The sequence below is a fragment of the Labrus bergylta genome, chromosome 2, assembly GCF_963930695.1.
Source record: "Labrus bergylta chromosome 2, fLabBer1.1, whole genome shotgun sequence".
NCBI lineage: Eukaryota > Metazoa > Chordata > Actinopteri > Labriformes > Labridae > Labrus > Labrus bergylta.
Genome location: NC_089196.1, coordinates 14,715,634 through 14,735,963, shown reverse-complemented (window position 1 = coordinate 14,735,963; position 20,330 = coordinate 14,715,634). Strand labels below are relative to the sequence as shown.

General features: G+C 41.7%; 1 protein-coding gene across 1 annotated transcript in view; it reads left to right on the top strand.

Moving 5' to 3' along the window:
• The window catches only part of adgrv1 (adhesion G protein-coupled receptor V1), a 96,197-nt gene that overhangs the window by 32,398 nt on the left and 43,469 nt on the right, over positions 1–20,330 (top strand). Inside the window, exons 51-87 of the mRNA XM_065965461.1 lie at positions 105–369; positions 1,310–1,432; positions 1,558–1,780; positions 1,906–2,110; positions 2,263–2,409; positions 2,568–2,823; positions 3,072–3,274; positions 3,871–4,047; positions 4,207–4,389; positions 4,506–4,685; positions 4,850–5,014; positions 5,178–5,298; positions 5,432–5,555; positions 5,668–5,806; positions 5,950–6,135; positions 6,256–6,491; positions 6,686–6,834; positions 6,949–7,147; positions 7,317–7,536; positions 7,647–7,886; positions 8,037–8,186; positions 8,294–8,514; positions 8,617–8,896; positions 9,038–9,181; positions 9,390–9,561; positions 9,714–9,855; positions 10,198–10,770; positions 10,889–11,145; positions 11,613–11,730; positions 11,860–12,031; positions 12,190–12,432; positions 13,550–13,957; positions 14,909–15,081; positions 15,252–15,498; positions 15,689–15,828; positions 16,619–16,779; positions 17,020–17,120. Coding sequence (XP_065821533.1) covers positions 105–369; positions 1,310–1,432; positions 1,558–1,780; positions 1,906–2,110; positions 2,263–2,409; positions 2,568–2,823; positions 3,072–3,274; positions 3,871–4,047; positions 4,207–4,389; positions 4,506–4,685; positions 4,850–5,014; positions 5,178–5,298; positions 5,432–5,555; positions 5,668–5,806; positions 5,950–6,135; positions 6,256–6,491; positions 6,686–6,834; positions 6,949–7,147; positions 7,317–7,536; positions 7,647–7,886; positions 8,037–8,186; positions 8,294–8,514; positions 8,617–8,896; positions 9,038–9,181; positions 9,390–9,561; positions 9,714–9,855; positions 10,198–10,770; positions 10,889–11,145; positions 11,613–11,730; positions 11,860–12,031; positions 12,190–12,432; positions 13,550–13,957; positions 14,909–15,081; positions 15,252–15,498; positions 15,689–15,828; positions 16,619–16,779; positions 17,020–17,120 — 7,443 coding nt within the window. The remainder of the gene's footprint in view (positions 1–104; positions 370–1,309; positions 1,433–1,557; positions 1,781–1,905; positions 2,111–2,262; positions 2,410–2,567; positions 2,824–3,071; positions 3,275–3,870; positions 4,048–4,206; positions 4,390–4,505; positions 4,686–4,849; positions 5,015–5,177; positions 5,299–5,431; positions 5,556–5,667; positions 5,807–5,949; positions 6,136–6,255; positions 6,492–6,685; positions 6,835–6,948; positions 7,148–7,316; positions 7,537–7,646; positions 7,887–8,036; positions 8,187–8,293; positions 8,515–8,616; positions 8,897–9,037; positions 9,182–9,389; positions 9,562–9,713; positions 9,856–10,197; positions 10,771–10,888; positions 11,146–11,612; positions 11,731–11,859; positions 12,032–12,189; positions 12,433–13,549; positions 13,958–14,908; positions 15,082–15,251; positions 15,499–15,688; positions 15,829–16,618; positions 16,780–17,019; positions 17,121–20,330) is intronic.

Genomic DNA, 20,330 nt, shown 5'->3' with positions numbered 1-20,330 from the left:
TCTGTTTCAGACATTTCAAGATCATGGAAATTAATAAATGAATTTCAATTTTTACAGCATATGAATAACTCATTTTTTGTTATTTTGTATGTTCCATCCTGCAGATTTTTGTTTGGACTGGAGGCTCCTTCGCCCTCCTCCAAACTCTTGACTTTGAAAAGAACATCCTCAGTATTTCTCCGTTCAGCCGGGCAGCTGTTCCCTACCTGTTGGTGTGCATAGACAAACAAAATGTCAGCTGCCTCCTGCTGCAATGGACCAACGGGAGATTTCAGAATCCACAGCCTCTTCAACTCGCTGGCAGAGCCATTCAGGCAGATGCAATCAGCACAAGAGCAGAGGACACACTCCTGCTGGTTCTTATTGAAGGTGACCATTCTTGTTTTGGTGTCACGTAACATTAATAAAGGCTGTTGTGTTTATCTTACTCTCCCAAAATAGTAAGATCAAACATGTCAGCAAGCCTTCAATATTTGCAGATAAAGGATGAAAACAAATATTGGTGGTATGCATCTTTAAAAATGTTAATTTAAGATAAATATGTTTTGTCTTACATGCTTAGTAAATGTATTTTCTATTATAAACAATGTGTTTCATGTTTGCATGTTGTTGTGGACCATAGTGGTGAGCTACCCAAAATAGTGCCATTACACAGGAGACTTGTTGGTCTCTGTGATATAGTGGGGAAAAATAACTGTATATTCTTGCACCAAGAAATTAGCGAAAATTAGTTGGAAAAATTGTGATTTTTAAATAAGTGAAATTATGTTTCAAGCTAAAGATAGTATGCTAAGAGTTTTGCTTTACAATAATGTTAACCTGTTACAGTACCTGTGGTTGCACTCTCAGTGTACGTTCTGTTGGATTTTGCTGCAGTTGATTGTTTAGCAGAGCATAAATAAACCAATGATACTCTAGAAGGCACTCCGAAACGATGTGTCTGTTAGAGACAGAACAGGCTTGTTCTGTTGCCCCTACTAAGATGACAAAACTCACAATGTAGGCCTGATTATATATTTTTACAACGCTCTGTATATTTTGATGAGACATAATCCCTCTGAGTCTGCAAAAGTGGAGAGTTTTCTTGGTTCAGACCTGTTGTGGGTTTACGGGAAAGGCCTTAGTGTGGAGCAGAGCAGAACCACAGAGGGAGGCAGAGGTTGTAATTTGTAAAGTCTTGGGTGTGTCAGTAAGAACGGTCCTTATTTTACATAAACATGTTATTCCAGCATGAAAAAAATGTAAAACTATGTATGCATGTTTTGTGTGTGTTTGTTTATGTGTGTGTGTGTGTGTTTCCTTTTTTCAGGTCCTACTCCGACATGTGAGGTGTTCCAGTGGAGCTCAGGACAGCCTTCCCCTCAGCTTTATCAGTCGATTCCTCACCCGGGCCTCACCTCTATTCACCCCTTCACTGCTCCATCTGGGATCAGTAAGCAAAAATGCCATAGGCTGTTTTGTTTTCAAATATATATTTTTTTTGTGTTTTTCAAGTTATACTTTTAAGTATTGACAAATTGACCAGACATGTGGATTACATTTTTTTCTTCCTCATAGCATATGTCCTGCTCGCTGGAAGAAACGGCTCATCACTCTACTCGTGGAGGTCTGATGTCAAGCTGCTCGCCATGATCCTGAGGGCCCCTCCGGCAATGAGCTTCTTATCTCTCATGGTGCCGTCCCTCAACAGCACCAAGACCCTCTTAGCCTCTTCTGAGGAGAAAAGCTCCACTGTTTATGAATTTACTTCTGTCTCCAATATGTCTGATTTCATACCCAGGTACCAAAATGGTCTTTTAAAGTCTAAAACACGATAGTCAGGAAGGAATATTCTGCTCAAAATAAAACAACACATCAAGAAAGTTCTAAATGCATGTTGTGTTTTATTTTCCTCTTCCCATTCAGTTTTGGGGAGTTGCACTTTGCACCGGGGGACAGCGAGCTGGAGATAGCAGTGAACATCATAGATGATGACATCCCTGAGGAGCAGGAACGCTTCCAAGTCAGCCTGAAGAATCCAAAGGGCGGGGCTGAGATTGGATTTGGCGGTCAGGTGACTGTCATAGTCCCAACCAATGATGATGCCCATGGAGTCATCGGCTTTGCTCAGGTAGGGATTAAACCTTTGATATTAGATTTGTTGTGCATTTTAAGCAATCATCATTTAACAGTCATTGTATGAAATCTTATCAGTACTCAAGGATATTTTGAACTCATATCAATAATTTGATATAGAGATATATTTATTTTCATTCTATGCAGAATTCTCTATCTGTGGAGGTAGAAGAGTTGGAGCAAAATAATCAGATGTCTCTCACAGTGGAGAGGAAAAGAGGAACTTTTGGCAGACTGACTGTTCACTGGGTTGCCACTGGCAGTCTGGCGGACATTTACCCCACTTCAGGAGTGGTGAGTAAACCTGGCCCTTCTGTCATACTAAAGACACACTCCTGTATCTAATGACAGCATGTTTATGAATTAAGATTTTTGCCAAAATAAACAATGTAAGAACTACATTTAAAATCACAAAATTCTTCATTCAAGTTAGAATGTATTTCATGTTGCAGGTAACATTTTCCGAGGGCCAGTCAGAGGCCTTCATCTCACTGACTGTGCTGGCAGATGGCGCCCCAGAGCTGAGAGAGATCGTAACCATCACCCTCATGGATGTCACCACTGTGGGGCTGCGGGACCTTACACAGGCTGCAGTCATCGACAAGCAGAGAGCTCAAGCTCTAATCACCATCCTACCAAATGGTTCTCCCTACGGGGTGTTTGGATGGCATCTGGACTCACAGTTTACACTCGCACAAGAACCACAGAGTGAGAACTTCTGTTGCATGAAATTAATCAGAGTGATGATTTGTCTGTAAAAGTGTTTTCACAGTTATCACAATGCAGAAAGCTTTTATTTTGCTGGTTGCTGAGTACCAGTCATTCAATTTTGGAGGAGTGAGGTTTTACAGTTTTCTTTCTCTTGATTTAGGCTGTTACAAAAATTCTTCCACATGAGATGATGTAAGTCTTTGTCTTAACACTCTCTTTGTAATCTCCCTTTTCCCTACCTGCAGGGACTCCAGTCAATGTGACTCTCTCTATAGTGAGGGAGCAGGGCTCTACGGGTGAGGTGGCGGTCCACTACAAGAGCGGGCCGGCCCTGTATCAGCCCCCCTCTAACCAAGCAAGTGCAGGAGAGGACTACACCCCCAAAGACAACACCATCATCATGATAGATGGAGCTACTGTGGCTCTTGTTACTATCACAATCCTACCGGTATGGAGATTGTTCAGTTAAAGTTAAATGTATTGAATCTATAGGCTTAGCTTCCTATGGACGAATGACGAACAAACATATGAAGTAACCCTCTTCCAAATGAGTAAAAGCATAAAGATTTTTTATTGCAAAAGTTTCATTCTTCCTCCTCTGACACATCCCACACTTACACTCATTCAGCCTGGATACCCAGACAGCCTCCTGTTTTTTGGCCTTCAGGATAAAAAATACAACCTGTAACAGTTCTGTAACTGTCCAAAGACTAGACTTTACAGGCTGAATGTAGGCGACAGCTAGAGGAAAAAAATCCAACACATTCTCCTCTTGTCTCCTCCTCTTCAGTTGTTCCAGAAATAGCTATTCATCTTCGTAAAACCATTACACATCATCTCACAATCTTTGCCTTGCAGATTTATTTGTTGTCATGTTGAAATCATGACACTAATGAAAATGATTGTTCTTGTAATTTTAGTTGTAACCAAAGAAATACATTAAGTGACCTCCCTTGTGAATGTGAATTAATTATGATTGTGCTTGTCAGATAGATGGCGACATTTCTTTTAACATTAATTCAATGTATATGTGCATTTTCTAAGGATGACATCCCAGAGTTAGCGGAGAGTTTCCTGATAAATATCACCAGAGTGGAGCTGATTAGTGAGTCAGTTGGTGCGGGGCAGCCGAGTCTGAAGAGGCCTGGTATGGAAGTAGCCGAGGTCATTATCCAGGAGAACGATGACCCTCGAGGGATTCTGCAGTTCAATGTCTCTGAGGTGACAGGGCCATTTCTGGGATTTTGATTTCAGTATAAACTTGATGCAGTTTGTTTGGTTCCTTGAGAGCTTCATCAGAATGATCAGTAACTAACAGATATAAGTAATAATTCATAATATTTTTCCTTTATGAAACATTTATTGAAACATCTTGTCCAGGATATCACTGGAGTCGTGCTGGCATACGAGATTCCACCACCAGACAACATCCTCCATCTGTCGGTTGTGCGACTGGCTGGATCAATTGGACGACTGGTCATCTACTGGGAGGCTCAGCCAATCACTGCTGATCTGAGTGACTTCAGCCCCTCATCTGGGAATATTACATTTCTAGATGGGCAGGTAAATGGAAAAAAAAAATGTATCCATTAAACATCAAGCAACGATATAAAGTTATCTATGGTTTATTCCAAAAGCTTTAAGGTTATTTACTAGTTTTTACTCATCCGTATCTGTAGAAAAAAGCCATGATTGCCATCAACATCTTGGATGACAAACTTGTGGAGACTGCAGAGACCTTCAGAGTGGATTTACTGCGAGTGATTGGTGGTGCTCGACTGGGTGAAGTGACCTCTGTAACTATCAACATACCGCCAAACGACTCACCTCTTGGACGGTTTGGATTTCAGAAGCTAGAGGTGTGCCTCATCCTTATAATAACGGACACTTTGTACAATAACATATGGAGCAAAAATAAAATCTTAAATCCTTTAGATATCTCTAATTTTTCAACTCATCTACAACTACCTTTTCAAATAGTATGACTTTTTCAGTAATAATATTTTCATTCAATCCCACTTAGGTTATTGTCAGTGAGCCAGAGTTTGAGGGTGATCCTGCTGCCGTGGCAACACTAGCTGTGCTACGTAGTGTGGGAGGTGAAGGTGCAGTGACACTGAGATGGCAGCTGGACGACCAAGCTGCAGATGACCTCTCACCGCTCAATGGGACTCTTGTTTTCACTGAGGTACTGAGTACAAGGCGTGCCGTTACTGTCATATCACAAATCATTTGTTATTATTCTATTGAATGATTTAGTCAGCCTGTAATAATTACATCTAGCTATCCAGGCTTGATGTCTTAACTTAATGTTCTGTGGAATATTCTGCTTTACTTTTTATACTTTCCAGACTGACTCAATGAAGACGTTTGTGATAAGAGCCCTGGCTGACAGTGTACTTGAAGGAGATGAGCATTTCACTGTCAAGCTGTTTCCTGCTGGAAGCGGTGCTGTCATTGATCCCTTAGATGGTCAGCACTTTTAGAAAAATAGCTCACTGACAGATTTACAAAATGTACATTTCAGGATTGTCTTTCAAAGATTCCTTAATTGTATCCTTCCTCATCTGTCTTTATTAACCTGGTCTGTCATGTACTACTAAAGGAATTGCGTCCATTGCTATCCGGGCAGACAAGGCTGCTCTGGGTATTATTGGCATAGAAGAGACATCAAGGAACGTCCTCATCGGCGAACCTCAGGGAGATTACAACGGTAGTGCTGTGGTCAGGTGAGAGTAAGAAACTGTTGCACTAACCAAATATGTTTAAAATGTCAGAACCACATTTAATGAAACCATAATATAATTTGAAACGTGTTATATATCTGTCTGGTTCCCCCAGCCTCGTGAGAGGGCCAGGTGTGTTTGGAGAGGTCCAGGTTTACTGGAATATCACTCCAGCTGTGGTGTCTGAGTTTGAAGCGATCTCTGGCACTGTGATTTTGAGAGACAGAGAGTCCACTGCCATGATTATTCTTAAGGTACTGAGTGATATAAATCTAGACTTGTCTGTATCACTGTATTGCAGATTTAAAATGTTCACTCAAAAAAATTTTTAGTACCGGTTATCATTTTCTGTGTGATTTTCATTTAAATATTCTTGATGTATATGTTATGACACCAGGCTCTGGATGATGACCTTCCTGAAGAGCGCCTTGAGTACCAGCTTGCACTGACTTCCATCACCCCTGGACTGGAAATCAGTCCCATTGCTAAGCATGCCAAGATTATTATGGCGGCCAGTGACAACCCATATGGCATCTTCTCCTTTGACCAGGATCAGATCAGGGCAACTGAGGAAGAGGGAATGGTGAGATCCCAGAATGAAACAGTATATACAGTATATTGATCAACTGTTTGGTGTAGTAGTCTTATTTCAAACTGAAATTGTGTGTACCAATCTATCGCATATTGGATCTCTATGTCGCAGGTCAATGTCACAGTAAATCGCTCCTTGGGCATCCTCGGCAGAGTGTGGGTGACCTACCAAACCTCAGGCAACACAGCGATCAGTGGAGAGGACTTTGTTTCCGCTTCAGGACGACTTCTCTTTACAACAGGCCAAACCTCACAACAAGTCACCCTGCAGATCCTGGATGACAGTCTTTCAGAAGGGCCTGAGCTGTTCTTCCTTAACATTACTGAAGTGGAGCTAGTCAACGTCAGGTAGAAAAACCTTTTGAAGTGGAGAAAATGTCCTTTTTTTTAGTTTGAATATTTACAATATCAATTGGAACACTGTCATAAAAAAAAAGTGTTTCAAATGGGCTTGGAGTCCAAATAATGTTTTGATGCAAATGTCATAGGTTTCTTGTCTGTGACTTTTAATTTGTTATTCTGTGTCTCCCTCTGGTGGTCAGTACTGTGGACTACACAGTGAGAGAGTCAGGTCTCCAGCAAGACCAGCCCCCGGCTGTAGGAAGCATCTCCTCTGTCACTGTGGTAATACTTAAGAATGACAATGCTGAGGGTATCCTGGAGTTCAGGCAAGACTATGTCAACATTACAGGTAAAGGTACAACAAAGACAATTGCAACCTGTTTACATCTCTCTCCTATAATGTAATGTTAAAATATTGTCTTTTAAATATACAACCTTTGTCTTCTGACTTTCATTCTTTCAGTTGAAGAGGATGTGGGCACTCTGTTGATCGCAGTGGTGAGGAGAGTGGGCACATATGGATCAGTCTCTGCTCAGTTCATTTCTAGAGGCCTGAATGCAACCCCTCACCTCGACTACATCCTGAGTAATGGATCAGTAATGTTTGCACATGGACAAAATACCAGCTACATCAATGTCTCCATAATAGATGACATGGACAGGTGAGAGGAGAAATTAAAATAATTAAAATGACTGTTTGCTTACTACCTTACACACAGTATATCCAGCAAACTCACTCATAATTCATTTGTTAGCTAAGCTTGTGTATTTTAACTCAAAAATTAAAATTTACTAATAATTACAAATGAATACTGAACTTATCTCCAACAGTGAGCATGTAGAGACATTCGAGGTCCTGCTGGTTGGAGCTAGAGGAGGAGCAATTCTCGGCTCTCAACATGTTACCAGAGTAACCATCGCCAAGAGCGACTCTACAAGTGGCTTCATCCGTTTTCTCAACGACAGCCTGATCACTTTGGTCAACCCTAACTCCACCCTCAAACTAAGTCTTGTGTTGGAGAGAGCAGGAGGCTTTGTGGGCAATGCAACGGTATGGAAACTACTATTAAAAAGTATTTTTTCTGAACAGATTTAGCTAGAAGTTTACTCCCAGAAGTTCTCATTTTAGAAGAAAAATACTAATTCATGTTTTTGCAACAGGTTGCCTGGATTATTCGGGGCCCTAACAGCAATGACGTCCTTCCTCCAGTCAACACAGACATTAGAGAGCCTGTGAACGGGTCACTCTTCTTCAGGGATGGAGAGGAGGGCACACACAGCATAGAGCTGCAGATTCTCCCCCATGGGGAAGTGGAGGTGGAGGAGACATTCTTCATAGAGCTCAGTGTTCTGTCAGGAGAGGTGGATTTGGATCCTCGGGCCGGTTCTTTAACACTGAAGGTACTTCATTGGATTTCTGTATGCCTGCAGGAATGTTTTTATGTAACTGATGAAGAAATTGATCTCCAAACACCTGGACATCTAATGTGGGGCAAGCCTCATCACCTTACTAACCCCTAATCTTTCCTTTAAAAAACTTTTTACTCCCAGATAGAGAAGTTTGGTGATCCAAATGGTATAGTCCAGTTTACTTTGGATTCTCTTCAAGAGCACATCTACAATGAATCCACAGAAGCAGAGGGTCCTTTCAACATTTCACTGTTGGTTACACGCAGGGAGGGTGTCACGGGTAACATCACGGTAAGACAACATCATACACACTTATTATGTGTCAATCAAATCCAGCATCATATGTGAATACAAATATATGTGCCCTTTGTTAAAGTGTCAGTTCTCTCACATCTCAGGTGCATTGGCAGATAAAGAGTGACTCAGATATGGACAGGGACTTTTTAGCCTCAGCTGGCTCAGTAATGATCTTTGAGGGTCAAAGAGATGCTGAAATTGTTCTCAGCCTGCTGCCTGATACAGAGCCAGAGCTGGAGGAGCTCTACACTGTCCAGCTCACAGCTGTGGAGGGTGGTGCTACTCTGGACGCCAACCCAAACCTCATCAGAACAAGAATCAGGTTTCTCATTATGTTTATTATATTAAACTTAACAAAATCGATGGACTACCAGAGAAATCTCTTAAATAATTGAACTAATTACTTACCTTCTCCGACCCTTAGGGTGCTCGCTAACGATGAACCCCATGGTGTCTTCTCCCTGGATCCTGAGCAACAATCCATAGTGGTAGTGGGGTCAGGGTCTGAGGTCACCAGAGCTCTGATCTTGAATGTGACACGGCTTGCTGGGCTATTCGGCAACGCTAGTGTGGGCTATAGGATCAGTGGAGAGATGGATGAAGTGATGGACATGGAGGAGATACTTGGAGGACAAGCCAAAGGAAGGCTGCTAATAAGAGAGGGACAGACCTTCAGTACTGTCACTGTACCTATCAGCAGCCAGGTAAGGATGGGCAGGCCATTACAGGGACTTCTGGTCAGGGGGGGGGTCAAAGAAAAACCTTTCAAAAATGAAGTTCATCTTGTTTATAGGCTCCTTTTTAACATTTATTTATTATCCTGACATATATAACTTATTTTGTAGGTATTTTTGTCAGCGGGGAAGAGCTTCACAGCAGAGCTGACAGATGTAAGACTAGTCAGTCCTATTATTGGCTCCCCACCTCGACTCTTTCAAGAGGCCAGTGTTGCCACGGTGACTGTACCTGAAGTAGCTGCCAGCTCTGAGGCGAGTTTTGTATATGCTTTTTTGTTTGTTTGTTTTGTTCATGATATGATTTGTCAAAGTACAACAATTTGTCTCTGTTGTACTTAACTTAAGCTGTTACAACAGCGTTAGGAGAAGTTATACTTTTTCTCTATTATTATTGTTATGATAAAGAAGGCATCACACTTACAGGATGATAAACTGTCTTCTCTCATATTTTTTTGTACAGGTTGGCTTTGCCTCCCTGGCTCTGCAGGTGTCAAGTATAGAAACAGGGACGTGTGAAGCAGAAGTGACACGAACAGGGCTGTTTGGGGACATTAGGGTGCAGTGGAATACTGGATATCCTTCAGGTCAGGCTCCACCTGGGCTCAGACTGGGAGTGATCAGCCCAAGTTCAGGTAAAACACGCAGAGAATTATATCTGAAGCAGTACATATAGATAGATTATTGAAAACCACCTTCATTATCTATTTAAGGTCGTTTTCCACGAAGCAGTATTTGTTTGAATTCTCTATTGTTGATCACCTTCTCCATCAATGTCTATATTCAGGCTCACTGACCCTGGCCCATGGAGAGAGGACTAAAGTCATACCGCTGAGAGCTGTTGCTGATGCGTCTGTGGCAGCTTCCTATGCTATACACCTCAAAGCTGCAACAGCAAGCTCTGCTGCAGCTGGTGCTGTGAGACTCAGGTAATGCGTTCACTTTGGTGTGAAGTGATGGTGGTGTATGTTACATTGGAAACCTGCTGCATACAACCGTAACAAGAAGAAGTAGTGGAAATGTGTGTGTCAAAAATAAACAAACAATAGGTTTAGATGAAATGTTCGAAATTGTGTACAGATGATAGCAAATTAACTTCAATCTTTCCTTTCAACTTTGATATATGCTACTACTTCACTTTGCTTTTCATGCCAACACTCAGAGATAAACAGCTCATTTTTTGTTAAATCATCAATTTAATATAAATACCAGTATATATTTAAGTCAACATTCAATTGTAGCCTCACTCTGATGTTTGTCTCCCGGCACAGGTCAGGATTTACAGTGGCAGAAGTGGAGCCACTGGGAATTTACCAGTTTGCCCCTGATTCGCGCCAGCTGGTCATTGCAGAGGACATCCAGACAATCACACTTTATGTCCAGAGACTCTATGGCTCTCGCAGCAACAGCACCCGCCTCTCCTATACAACAGTAACGGGCAGCGCAGTAGCTGGAGAGGACTTTGTTGCAGTGCCAGATGGCCGTTTGGTCTTTGACTCACCTCGCCAAACCAACACTTCCTTCCACCTTTCAATACTCGACGACTCCCTTTCAGAGGCTGATGAGTACTTTCACGTCAACCTTACAGATGCTCAAGCTTTAACTCCAGACCCAGCATGGACAGATACCCCTCCTCGCCTGAGCCCACAGCACAGTGTGGCCACTGTCACCATCCTGGCTAGTGATGTGACAGGAGGAGTGCTGAGTATTGGGCCTGGACAGGTTCAGGTACCAGAGGACAGGGATGAGGAGACCCAGCAGGACAGGAGGGTGGTTCTGAGGGTCCGCAGGTCCGATAGTGTGGCTGGGGCTGTGAGGGTTCGGGTTCAAGCATATGGAGGTTTGTTTTGGTTTGCTTCACCAATTTAGTTTATCATTTTATGTGACTTTATATTGTTATTCCCTGTGATGTTTGTGGTTTCATGTTTGTTGTGTTGCTGTGCGCTTTTATCTAGATGGAAGCACAGCACCTCCTCCTTTTACATTAGAACCTGTGGGGGCTCTGGCAAAGGAGGAACAGGACTTCCGCCTGGAGTCCACCATAGTGTCACTACAGCCTGGTCAGAACGAAGCAGAGGTTGTCCTCCTCATCCTGGATGACTCAGAGCCGGAGGGACAGGAAGTGTTCTTCATTTACCTCAGCGACCCAGAGGGAGGAGCACAAATCACTGATAGTACACTCCTGGGCTTTGGGGCTTTTACCAAGATCACCATCCTCGGTAAAATGATAAATAAAACATTTTATTGAGTCAGTTAGAGATCACAGATAAGATATACAGTATATACACAGCATGTTCTGGCAAATAATAAAGATACAACATATACTGTATGTATTGTATTCTGAACTCTATCGGTTTCTGTTTTGAGCACAAGCTAAACCCCAAGAGTGTCACTTAGGTTTTATCAGATGCGCCCACAGACATATGTTTTGTTATCTCAATGAGTGATGAGTGATTCAGTCTTCTTCATCTCATTTGATTTGCATCAGGTCACTGCTACATAAGTCTCCTTCTGCTATTCTTGGCCTCGTTTCTCACATAATCACTGCATTGTGGCAGATGATTTGATTATTGTGCTTGTATGATTGATTGGAACTCAAATGAATTATAAGACGATGAGGTCATGAACAACTTAATTTGCTTACTGATTTTTTTTTTTTTTCCTCTTTGTCCTTGCCTCAATTCAGGAAGCGACTTCCACAATGGTATTGTAGGATTCAGTCTCAGCTCTCTGATTGGCCAAGTCCTGGATGAGGATTCAGAAAACAGAACCGCTCTCCTCTATCTGCAAAGACAAGAAAACAGGTGATTAAATAACACTTTTTTTTTTTCAATTCAGATGAATATGTAAAAATGGCTCTCAGCAACGGATCAATATTTGACGACTCATAGTTGTTCGCAGTTATTAAGCATGCTCTCTCTCCCTCTCTTCAGAGCCTTTGAGGATTTGCAAGTCTTCTGGAGGGCAACCTTCAGCGAGGCATCTTTAACTCTCATCAGCAATGGGGTCAACCTAACCAAACAGCTGGTTCAGACCTCAGGAACAGCACTGTGTAGGAGAGGAGAGATAACCTGTGCTCTCACCGTGGAGGTTCAAGATGATGAGGTGAGAAAAAGGAAGAGGCCCTCGTTGAAAGCACAACTGCATATTGTTATTCATCTGACCATTATGTTATTTCTCCAAGCCTAACAAAAAGGGATAGATTACAAATTTGGTGCTTAATTATTTTTTTAATGAACTAATCACTCATCTGTGTTGCATAGGAACCAGAGCAGCAGGCTTGGTTCTTGGTGGAGATTTATCAGGTGGGTCCTGGAGCATCCATTAATGAGACCATCCGTTTTGCCAACATCACCTTAGCAGAGAGTGATGATCCACGAGGCATTGTGTACTTTGCTGTGGGCAATAGACTGCCCATCGCCACCCCCATGACCACGCGGCTCAGTCTTCAAGTCTACAGACAAGCAAGCACAGCTTCAGTCATGTCTGTACAATACCGCACTCTGGTAAGTAACAAACAGTACACTTTTTAAATGCTATATATGCATATATTTAAAAACCTTTTGGCCCGCATCAACAAAGTAAATGATACGTAAAATGCTCAAATGCTCTGGAAAAGGTGTACTTAGTTGAATTTAGTATTTGTCTTATTTATTGGATGTGCTTTTTGTTTATTCAGCGTTGCCCTGGAGGTATCATTCTCTGCGGTACAAAACCTAATTTCCAATCTAGGCCAATGCAATCACAACCATTTACTAGCAGAAATAAGATAAGATACGATTTACCCAACTGTTAAAGCCTTAATGATGTGAATCTGTCTTTATCTAACCTGCTATTATTGCCCTGATTTACAGAGGACATATCTCCAATGGTACACTGATGCCATTTGTCGTTTTATAAGTTTGAACAGTTGATGACTTGGTTATATCCTGTCTGTGGAGAACAACTGTGCATCAAAATTTGGATGATGACATTGGGATTTTTTTTTCTCCTGATATAATTTCCATCTACATGTATGTTGAAGAAGCCCCTGCAGGTGAACTGTAAGAGGGTGCAACCAATACACCAAGGCTGACTCCTTGAGATTTTTGCATTGCTTTTCAACAAAGTATTGCATTTAATATTTTTTTCTGATGGTGGTTCCTTTAACTTGAGACTACCCTTTATCCAGTATACTGGTATATATATAATGTTCATGTTTTTTTCTTGCTGATGAAAGTCAGTGTTTCCTCCTCTCCTATGTAAAGCCATTGCCACCCTCCCTATTTGCCATTGCCACCCTCCCTATTTGCCATTGCCACCCTCCCTATTTGCCATTGCCACCCTCCCTATTTGCAAAGCATTATGATGAGAGATATCTTAGTAAGTAAGCAAGTGTCCATTGAAATCATCAAAAATTAAAAACCTCACTGAGACACGTGGACAGGTAATCTGCTTTCATCTCATAGAACTAAAGCATGTTGTGAGACAGAAAGTTTGATGCATATTCAAAAACCTACTTCCCAACATGGTCACCCTCACTCATCTACCTCTGGTCCTGTTGCAATACTTTGCATTTAAAAGTTTTGAGTAGCCTGATTTACATACTTGACTCCAGACCACACATTTCTATTTTCTTTGTAGGAGCTTCCTGGAGATGATGTGGTGGGTCCCTCTACAATTCGACCAGCTATAGCAGGGATGGACTTTCCTAAACAGGAGGGTACACTAACCTTCCAAGTGGGTCTTCGCAACACATCTTTGAACATATTCCTCACACCTGACCGCGCCTCATCATTGCCCACACCGAAGCGCTTCCAGGTGGAACTGTTCAACGCCACAGGGGGAGCCAGAGTGCATCCACAGTTTGGGCTGGCTAATGTGACTTTGGTTTCAAATTCAGCAAGTGAAGCTGTGTGGGTCTTACTGGATCAATTACATCAACCTCTAAACCCAAATATACTGAATCAGGTGCTTAAAGGACTTCTGAATACGGTCACTGCACCTGTCACTCATGAGCAGATGGCCGCTGTACTTGAAGCTCTGGGGAAGGTAAGAGTGTTTGAAACACATACATCATGTCATCTAAGCTTGCAGAGCAGATAAAACAGTGAAACACAAAATAAAACCTACATTTATACCTGCACCCGTCATCATATCAAAACTGTAATATGATGGACATATCTGTTAGAATTGTTTTGGTTAAGGACATTTTTTAAAGCCTGATTTTTATTTATCTTCCAATCAAACAAGTTGATTGTTTTAAAAGAAGAGTCATTTTGTGTTCCAGCACACTGTCAATGTCAACATTTTCAACATATTCATATCAGTCTTTGTCAAACTTTGCTGCAGAATTCTGATATTAACTTTTTAAAATATAGTGTCATAACTCGGTGACTGAGACTGACTGTTTTTTTACTACTAGCCTGAGAGCAGTGTAGAAACTGTTCAACCCTTAAGGGCAAACATCAGCCCCACTTCCACACTCTGACAGATATGAGGACTAGTTTGTCATCTGAAAAGGTCTCAGTTGTCACTTTGTATAAGCGCTGTGATCACTGCACTGATCTGAAGTCTGAGTCCACATATTATTGCTCAGCTTGCATCGAAGTGGAGACACTGCAGTAATTTCATATGAAAGACGAAAGAGCAAAGGGAAGGAAGAGAGAGCTCAGACAGCACAACGAGTTAATCAGCATGAGGAAACAGAGGAGAACAGAGACAGTAAGAGAAATTGAGACAGAGTGGAAATAGTGGAATTAGCTATATTTAAATATTAGCACAACAGTTGCATAAGACTGAGACTAAACTCATAGAGAGCAATGGAGAGAAAGCACAGAGGGTGAAAAGGATAAATACAAACTGAAATTGAGATCGAACATTATATCAGAGGGATAAACGTGTAATCAATACTAAAGAAAACTGTCTTGATGACAGTTAATATGGCAGAAAAATGTCTTTATCCATCCGTCTCTCTATTTACTTCTGTTTCCTCTGTGCCAGGTTCTTGCTGAAGCCGAGAAGGTTCCTTTACTACAAAGTAACCGCAATTTGACCTATGACCTGCTGTGTGCCTTGGCCAATCCCAGCAGGGTTGACACTCGAGGCTTCAGTCACCTTGCTGAGGTAGCAGAGAGATTTGCCTTCTCCCTCCTCACCCACAGCCAATGTGAGATGTAAGTGTCCCTGCTCAAAAGTACCAAGGAGTGAGATGGAATTGTCCCTCTTCTCAAGTTTTACATGTTCCGCTTGTTGATATATTTTACAGGGATTTCTCTTTAACATATTGTTAGTAAGATGCTCATACTTGGTATTCTAAGGGTTTCTCTCTCTGTGTTTTCTCCAGAAGGGGTACCATCCTGGAAGCATGCCCGTATATGACCATCTTTGCCTTCCAGTGGTACCCAACACAAATCAATGGACACAAATTTAGGGGACGTAATGCAGACTTCTTCCAGCTCCCTGATCGCTTGCTGGCGGTACCAGCGGTGCCGACAGCTGACTGTGCCAACCTCAGCCGGATTCAACTGATAGAGTTTAGAACAGATCACTGGTTTCTCACGAACAATACAACCACTGCTCTTAGTGGGAAGGTAGGGAAGCATTGAGATAGTGAAAGGTTTCATTTCCCTCCAATCAAAGCTTGAATTACTGTAAGAGATAAAATCAACTGAACAGCAAACTTTATATGTCTTGTTAAAAACAGCAGGTGGCAGTATTACTCCAATATACACATTCAGTTCAGTCCACAGCTGAGCTCTTGTCTCTTCTGTTTATATCAAGGTATTCTCAGCTAGCCTTCAGGACAGAGGGTCACAACCTCTAGAAGATGGCAATGAGGTGGTGTATCGTATCCACACCCCTGGACACCAAGTTAAACCAGGCCGCTCTATGTGCCTTCTCTGGAATCAGACATCCTCAAGGTAATCCACACCAATGGCCATTCAGATGCAGAAGCAGCTATTCTAAATGAACCAAAACAGCAAGTTGAAACCTACATTTGTTTTCTATTCTCGATAGAGGTCACCTCTGTCTGTCATCCTCACCCTTATCCACTGATCTCATCCTGTGTAATAAGTATAAGGCAAAAGTCCAAGTTCAGCTTCACACTCAGGCCTCATAGGGGAAGTAGCATCTCGCTTTCATAACTGCACATGCAGTCCACCATACTCTGAATTCTCCCACTGGGAGTCAGTTTGTTGAGGACATTCCTGGGGCGTGGAACAAAACTTGGCAGGAACACATTGTTACAAGTTAAGAATTGGCAGGTTTGGCCGGAACAGCTACTTGGACGACGTCTCCCTCAGAGTAAAATGGATTAGGGAACTGATATGGAGAGAGAGCAGGAGGTAGAGAGAGAAGCCGATGTCAGGTAACGGTCATGGTTGATGGAAGGTCAATACGAAAATTGTGGGGAGTTTAGTTTGATCAGTTGGTAGAGCAGGCACCCCGTGTACAGAGGCTACAGTCCTCATTGCTCTTGTCGCGGGTTGGGCTCCCCATCCTGATGCTTTTTGGTGCATATCATCCCCCACTCTCTCTCCCCACATTTCCTGTCTCTTTATAGCTGTGCTATGGACCTATATTTTACTTTCATAAAAACAGAGAGTCTATACTTTATTTTGTTACACAGGACAATATAATTCTCCAAAACACTGAGAGCAAGTTGGACATGCTTGATCCTGATGATACATCCTCTTCTATCTCCTCTAGCTGGTCATCAGATGGTCAATACTGCAGGGTTGTGAAAGAGAGTGGGAACTATGTGGAATGTGCCTGCTCCCACTTGTCTATCTACACGGCCTACGCAGAGTTTGTCACTCTCGCTTCCCACAACGAGGCCTTCTATGCCTCTGGATTTATCTGCATCTCAGGTACAAAAACCACTCTCCCTTTGTCTTATTTTTGTATACATCTTGTGTTCCTGTGTTCCTTCTGTTTGCCCTCTCCCTTCTATCCTCGCTCTTCTGCTTTCTCTCTGGTGCATCCCTCCACAAGAGTTTAATCTTCCATATTCCTCCCACACTGTTATAAATAACCACAGTGTATTTCTGCAAAACATTTAATTTATCATATCAATATTGGTTTAATGTTCCACACTTCTTTCTCTTCAGGCTTTGCATTGGCCATTATATCCCATGTGCTGTGCTCCCGGTTTCCTATGTTTGCTGCCAAACTTCTCACTCACATGATGTTGGGCTGCCTCGGAACCCAGGTAACACATTTCTGCTCACATCTAGTGTAATGATACATTTACTCTAAACTATAAAGGCCAGAAAGAGCTTTAAAACCCTCAGTTCACAGCTTGTGAAGGCTGCAACCACCATTATCCAACACCATCTATCTGTATTTGTTTCTTTTGCATTGACAGCGACGCATTCTCTACATTACCATTAATCTAGATTGATAGGCAACCTTTGCAAATAGTTATAGAGGCATTCATCGCTCATTTCTAAATGAATCAATAAATCAGGCACAGAAACACTGCGATGATGTGTGCAAGACAACCAGGACCTTTGTTTTAATGAATTACAAACACACCAAGGGAGATAAAAATATCACACATACATGTACTCCTTTATATTAAAATATTTCATTTACTCTGAGAGTGCATACACAAACACACTCACACTCACACACACACACACACACACACACACACACACACACACACACACACACACACACACACAGTATGCTACTGCCCCTCCTTGTTAGCCTCTAGACATGACACTGGTTCTTTCTTGGAAATGTGCATGGACGTGAATACACATCATCCAATGTCATTGGTTGCGTAGTTTGCGGGTGGCTCGTCATGACAACACAACCATGCCCCCGCACCCTCGGCCATTAAAAACGCAAGCTGTCACATAAGCAATGAGCGAGATAGATATGTGGCTGCAGGTTAGTCTCACAGCGGGTGCAGACCATCTATGTGTGTGTATATGCGTGCATGTGTGTCCATGAGGTAGTGCGGGACTGGTAATTTTCCACTGGTCCCCCCTCTCTTTGGTTGACAAACACGAGCCCCTACTAAAGCAGACTGTCACTGGGGGCTAACCACCTCGGGCTCGACCTGTTTATGGCCCAGGCAGAGCCCCTGGACCAAAAAGGGTTTTGGATGGAAAATTCCGTTCTGTTCTGTTTCCTTGTTGGTACTGTACTGCATATGAAGGCCACTTCCTTTGAGGTGCACGTGTTTGACATTGTGCTTTAGTTTAGGAAAAGCATTGGTTTGTTTCTGTGGCCTTCTAGTCAAGGATAGGTTGATGGAGGCCTGGCTGAATACCAGACTGTCAAACTGAAGCCCTTAATGAAAGTGTACTTTGTAGACAAATCAGCTGACTTTTTCTGGCTTTTCAACTCTTATTAGATATTAGTTGCCAAAAAAGGGTAAGCCAATTGTATAGAAGTAACTTAATAATTGACTCAACTTGACTCCGATGCTGGCATAAATGAATGTGTCCAGTGTGCTTTATGCTAAAACTATTTATACATTCTTGTATGATGTAGTGTTGTGTTTGGTCCTTCTTGAAGTCACCCTGCACTTAAAGTGGAAAATGTCCTACATCCAATGTTAACATGCTTCATAGAAATTACATCAAGGGTGTCCAATGCCATTTAGAAAGAGGGAGTTACGAGGGGTGACTTTAGTTTCTTACAGGGTTCCTAAGAGATTCTGATGAAGGAGGCTATCTTATTTCAATTTGTTCTCTTTTGTGTTTTTGGTGCAAAAGTAAAACCAAGCATTCAATAAATATTGCACATTTCAGTCTCAAATCCTATCATAGTATAAACGATGTAGATCATACAGATACAATAAATATTGCATTCTAAGCATAGGATTCTTAATAATCATTTTACTGCATTTGCATGAAACAAACATTAACTCATAATTCTATGTACAACTAAAGTTTGGCATTAGCCATTATTACTGAATGTCTCTATTAAGAGGGCATTTTGGACAAAAGAGGCACAAGCTGTCATATTTGAATGACAGAAACAAACTCACTCACAATGAACCTGTGAGCCTCAGTCTTGCTCGTTCCTCACCATTAATTTGAACTGTCAGGTCGATCTCCAAACTCCCCTGACACAGAGAAGGCTCTCCATCTGTGTTGGCCGGGCTGGTTTGACCATTGACGCTGCCCTCTGTGGGGAGCAAATTAAAGCTGCCTGTTTGATTTATTTCTCTTTGCAAAAGCAACAGTCAGCTAAAAAGTATAGAATAAAATCCCAAACCCTCGAGGATTGTGGTTCAATGTGGTTTTTGTTTTTAGTTTTGTTTTCTTGCTCTCAGTATTCTATCATCTTTTCTCTATTGTAGTTAGAAAATGTCAAACCAGATGTACCTTTAACTCTTAACAGATAAAAAGGATATTAACAGGCATACACAGAGTAAAAGAAGAGGAGTGAGCTTGCAGGACACAAATGAAATGGACATTTTGTGGGCTTACAAGACTATTACTGTATTACTTCTAAATGTACTGTGTATAGGTTTTTACAAAGATCTGTCTCCTCTTTGATTGTAGACATCACATATTATGACATCCTCACACACATTCACAGTGGTCTAGTTATCTGAGAGCAATACAGACAAATATGTATAACATCCTGCAGGTTTAAAGCGATGTAAAAAAAAAAAAAAACTGCATCACACACAGTATGAGATATAATCTGGAGACTGACAGAAGTTTAGGTTTGTATTCATATTGTCAGACTTTCAAATGTGTTGGATGTGGGTGTTCGGGGTCGAGACACCCACAGGGTGAAAGAGAGTGAGAATGATATAAGCCACAGAGATATAGTATGATTTGTCCCATCCACTGCTCCAAGAGAGAATCCTCACTCTGTGACAAAATGTGAGTGTGTATGTTCCTGTGCATGTGTATGTGTGTGTGGAGCTTCTGTCTTTGTCATATAACAGGTTGTGCAGTGACAGTCTCAGGCCCTGGCCCCTCAGCAAGACAACTGAAGATTGTCTGTGCAGAGTGGAAATTTACCCTGTGCATATGTACAATAGAATTGAGCCCCACCTAGTCAAATGTGTATTTGTACGTGTGTATAAATGGTATAGTGCATAGAGGTGCATGACAGCAAGCAATAGCAAGTTCAACTTAAAGTTAATAACTGAAAAGTTTTTATATTGTCTCTTAGATTGCTGTTCACTGATTGTGTCCCTCTGGATTTTCTTTTTAACTAATTTGTGTAAATTAGCACATTATACAATATCGCAAGTCAACAGAAGTCAGACACTTTGGACTTCTTTAAAATATATATTATGCTTCATGCTGCATGTTTCAGTGGTGCTGCCATAAAGTTGGGAAATAAACTTTTGAACAGAACAAAAACACACTACATCTGATTTTGACTACAGTTACATGTGACCTTAAAACAAATAAAAGCATGTATAAACTCTTAGATC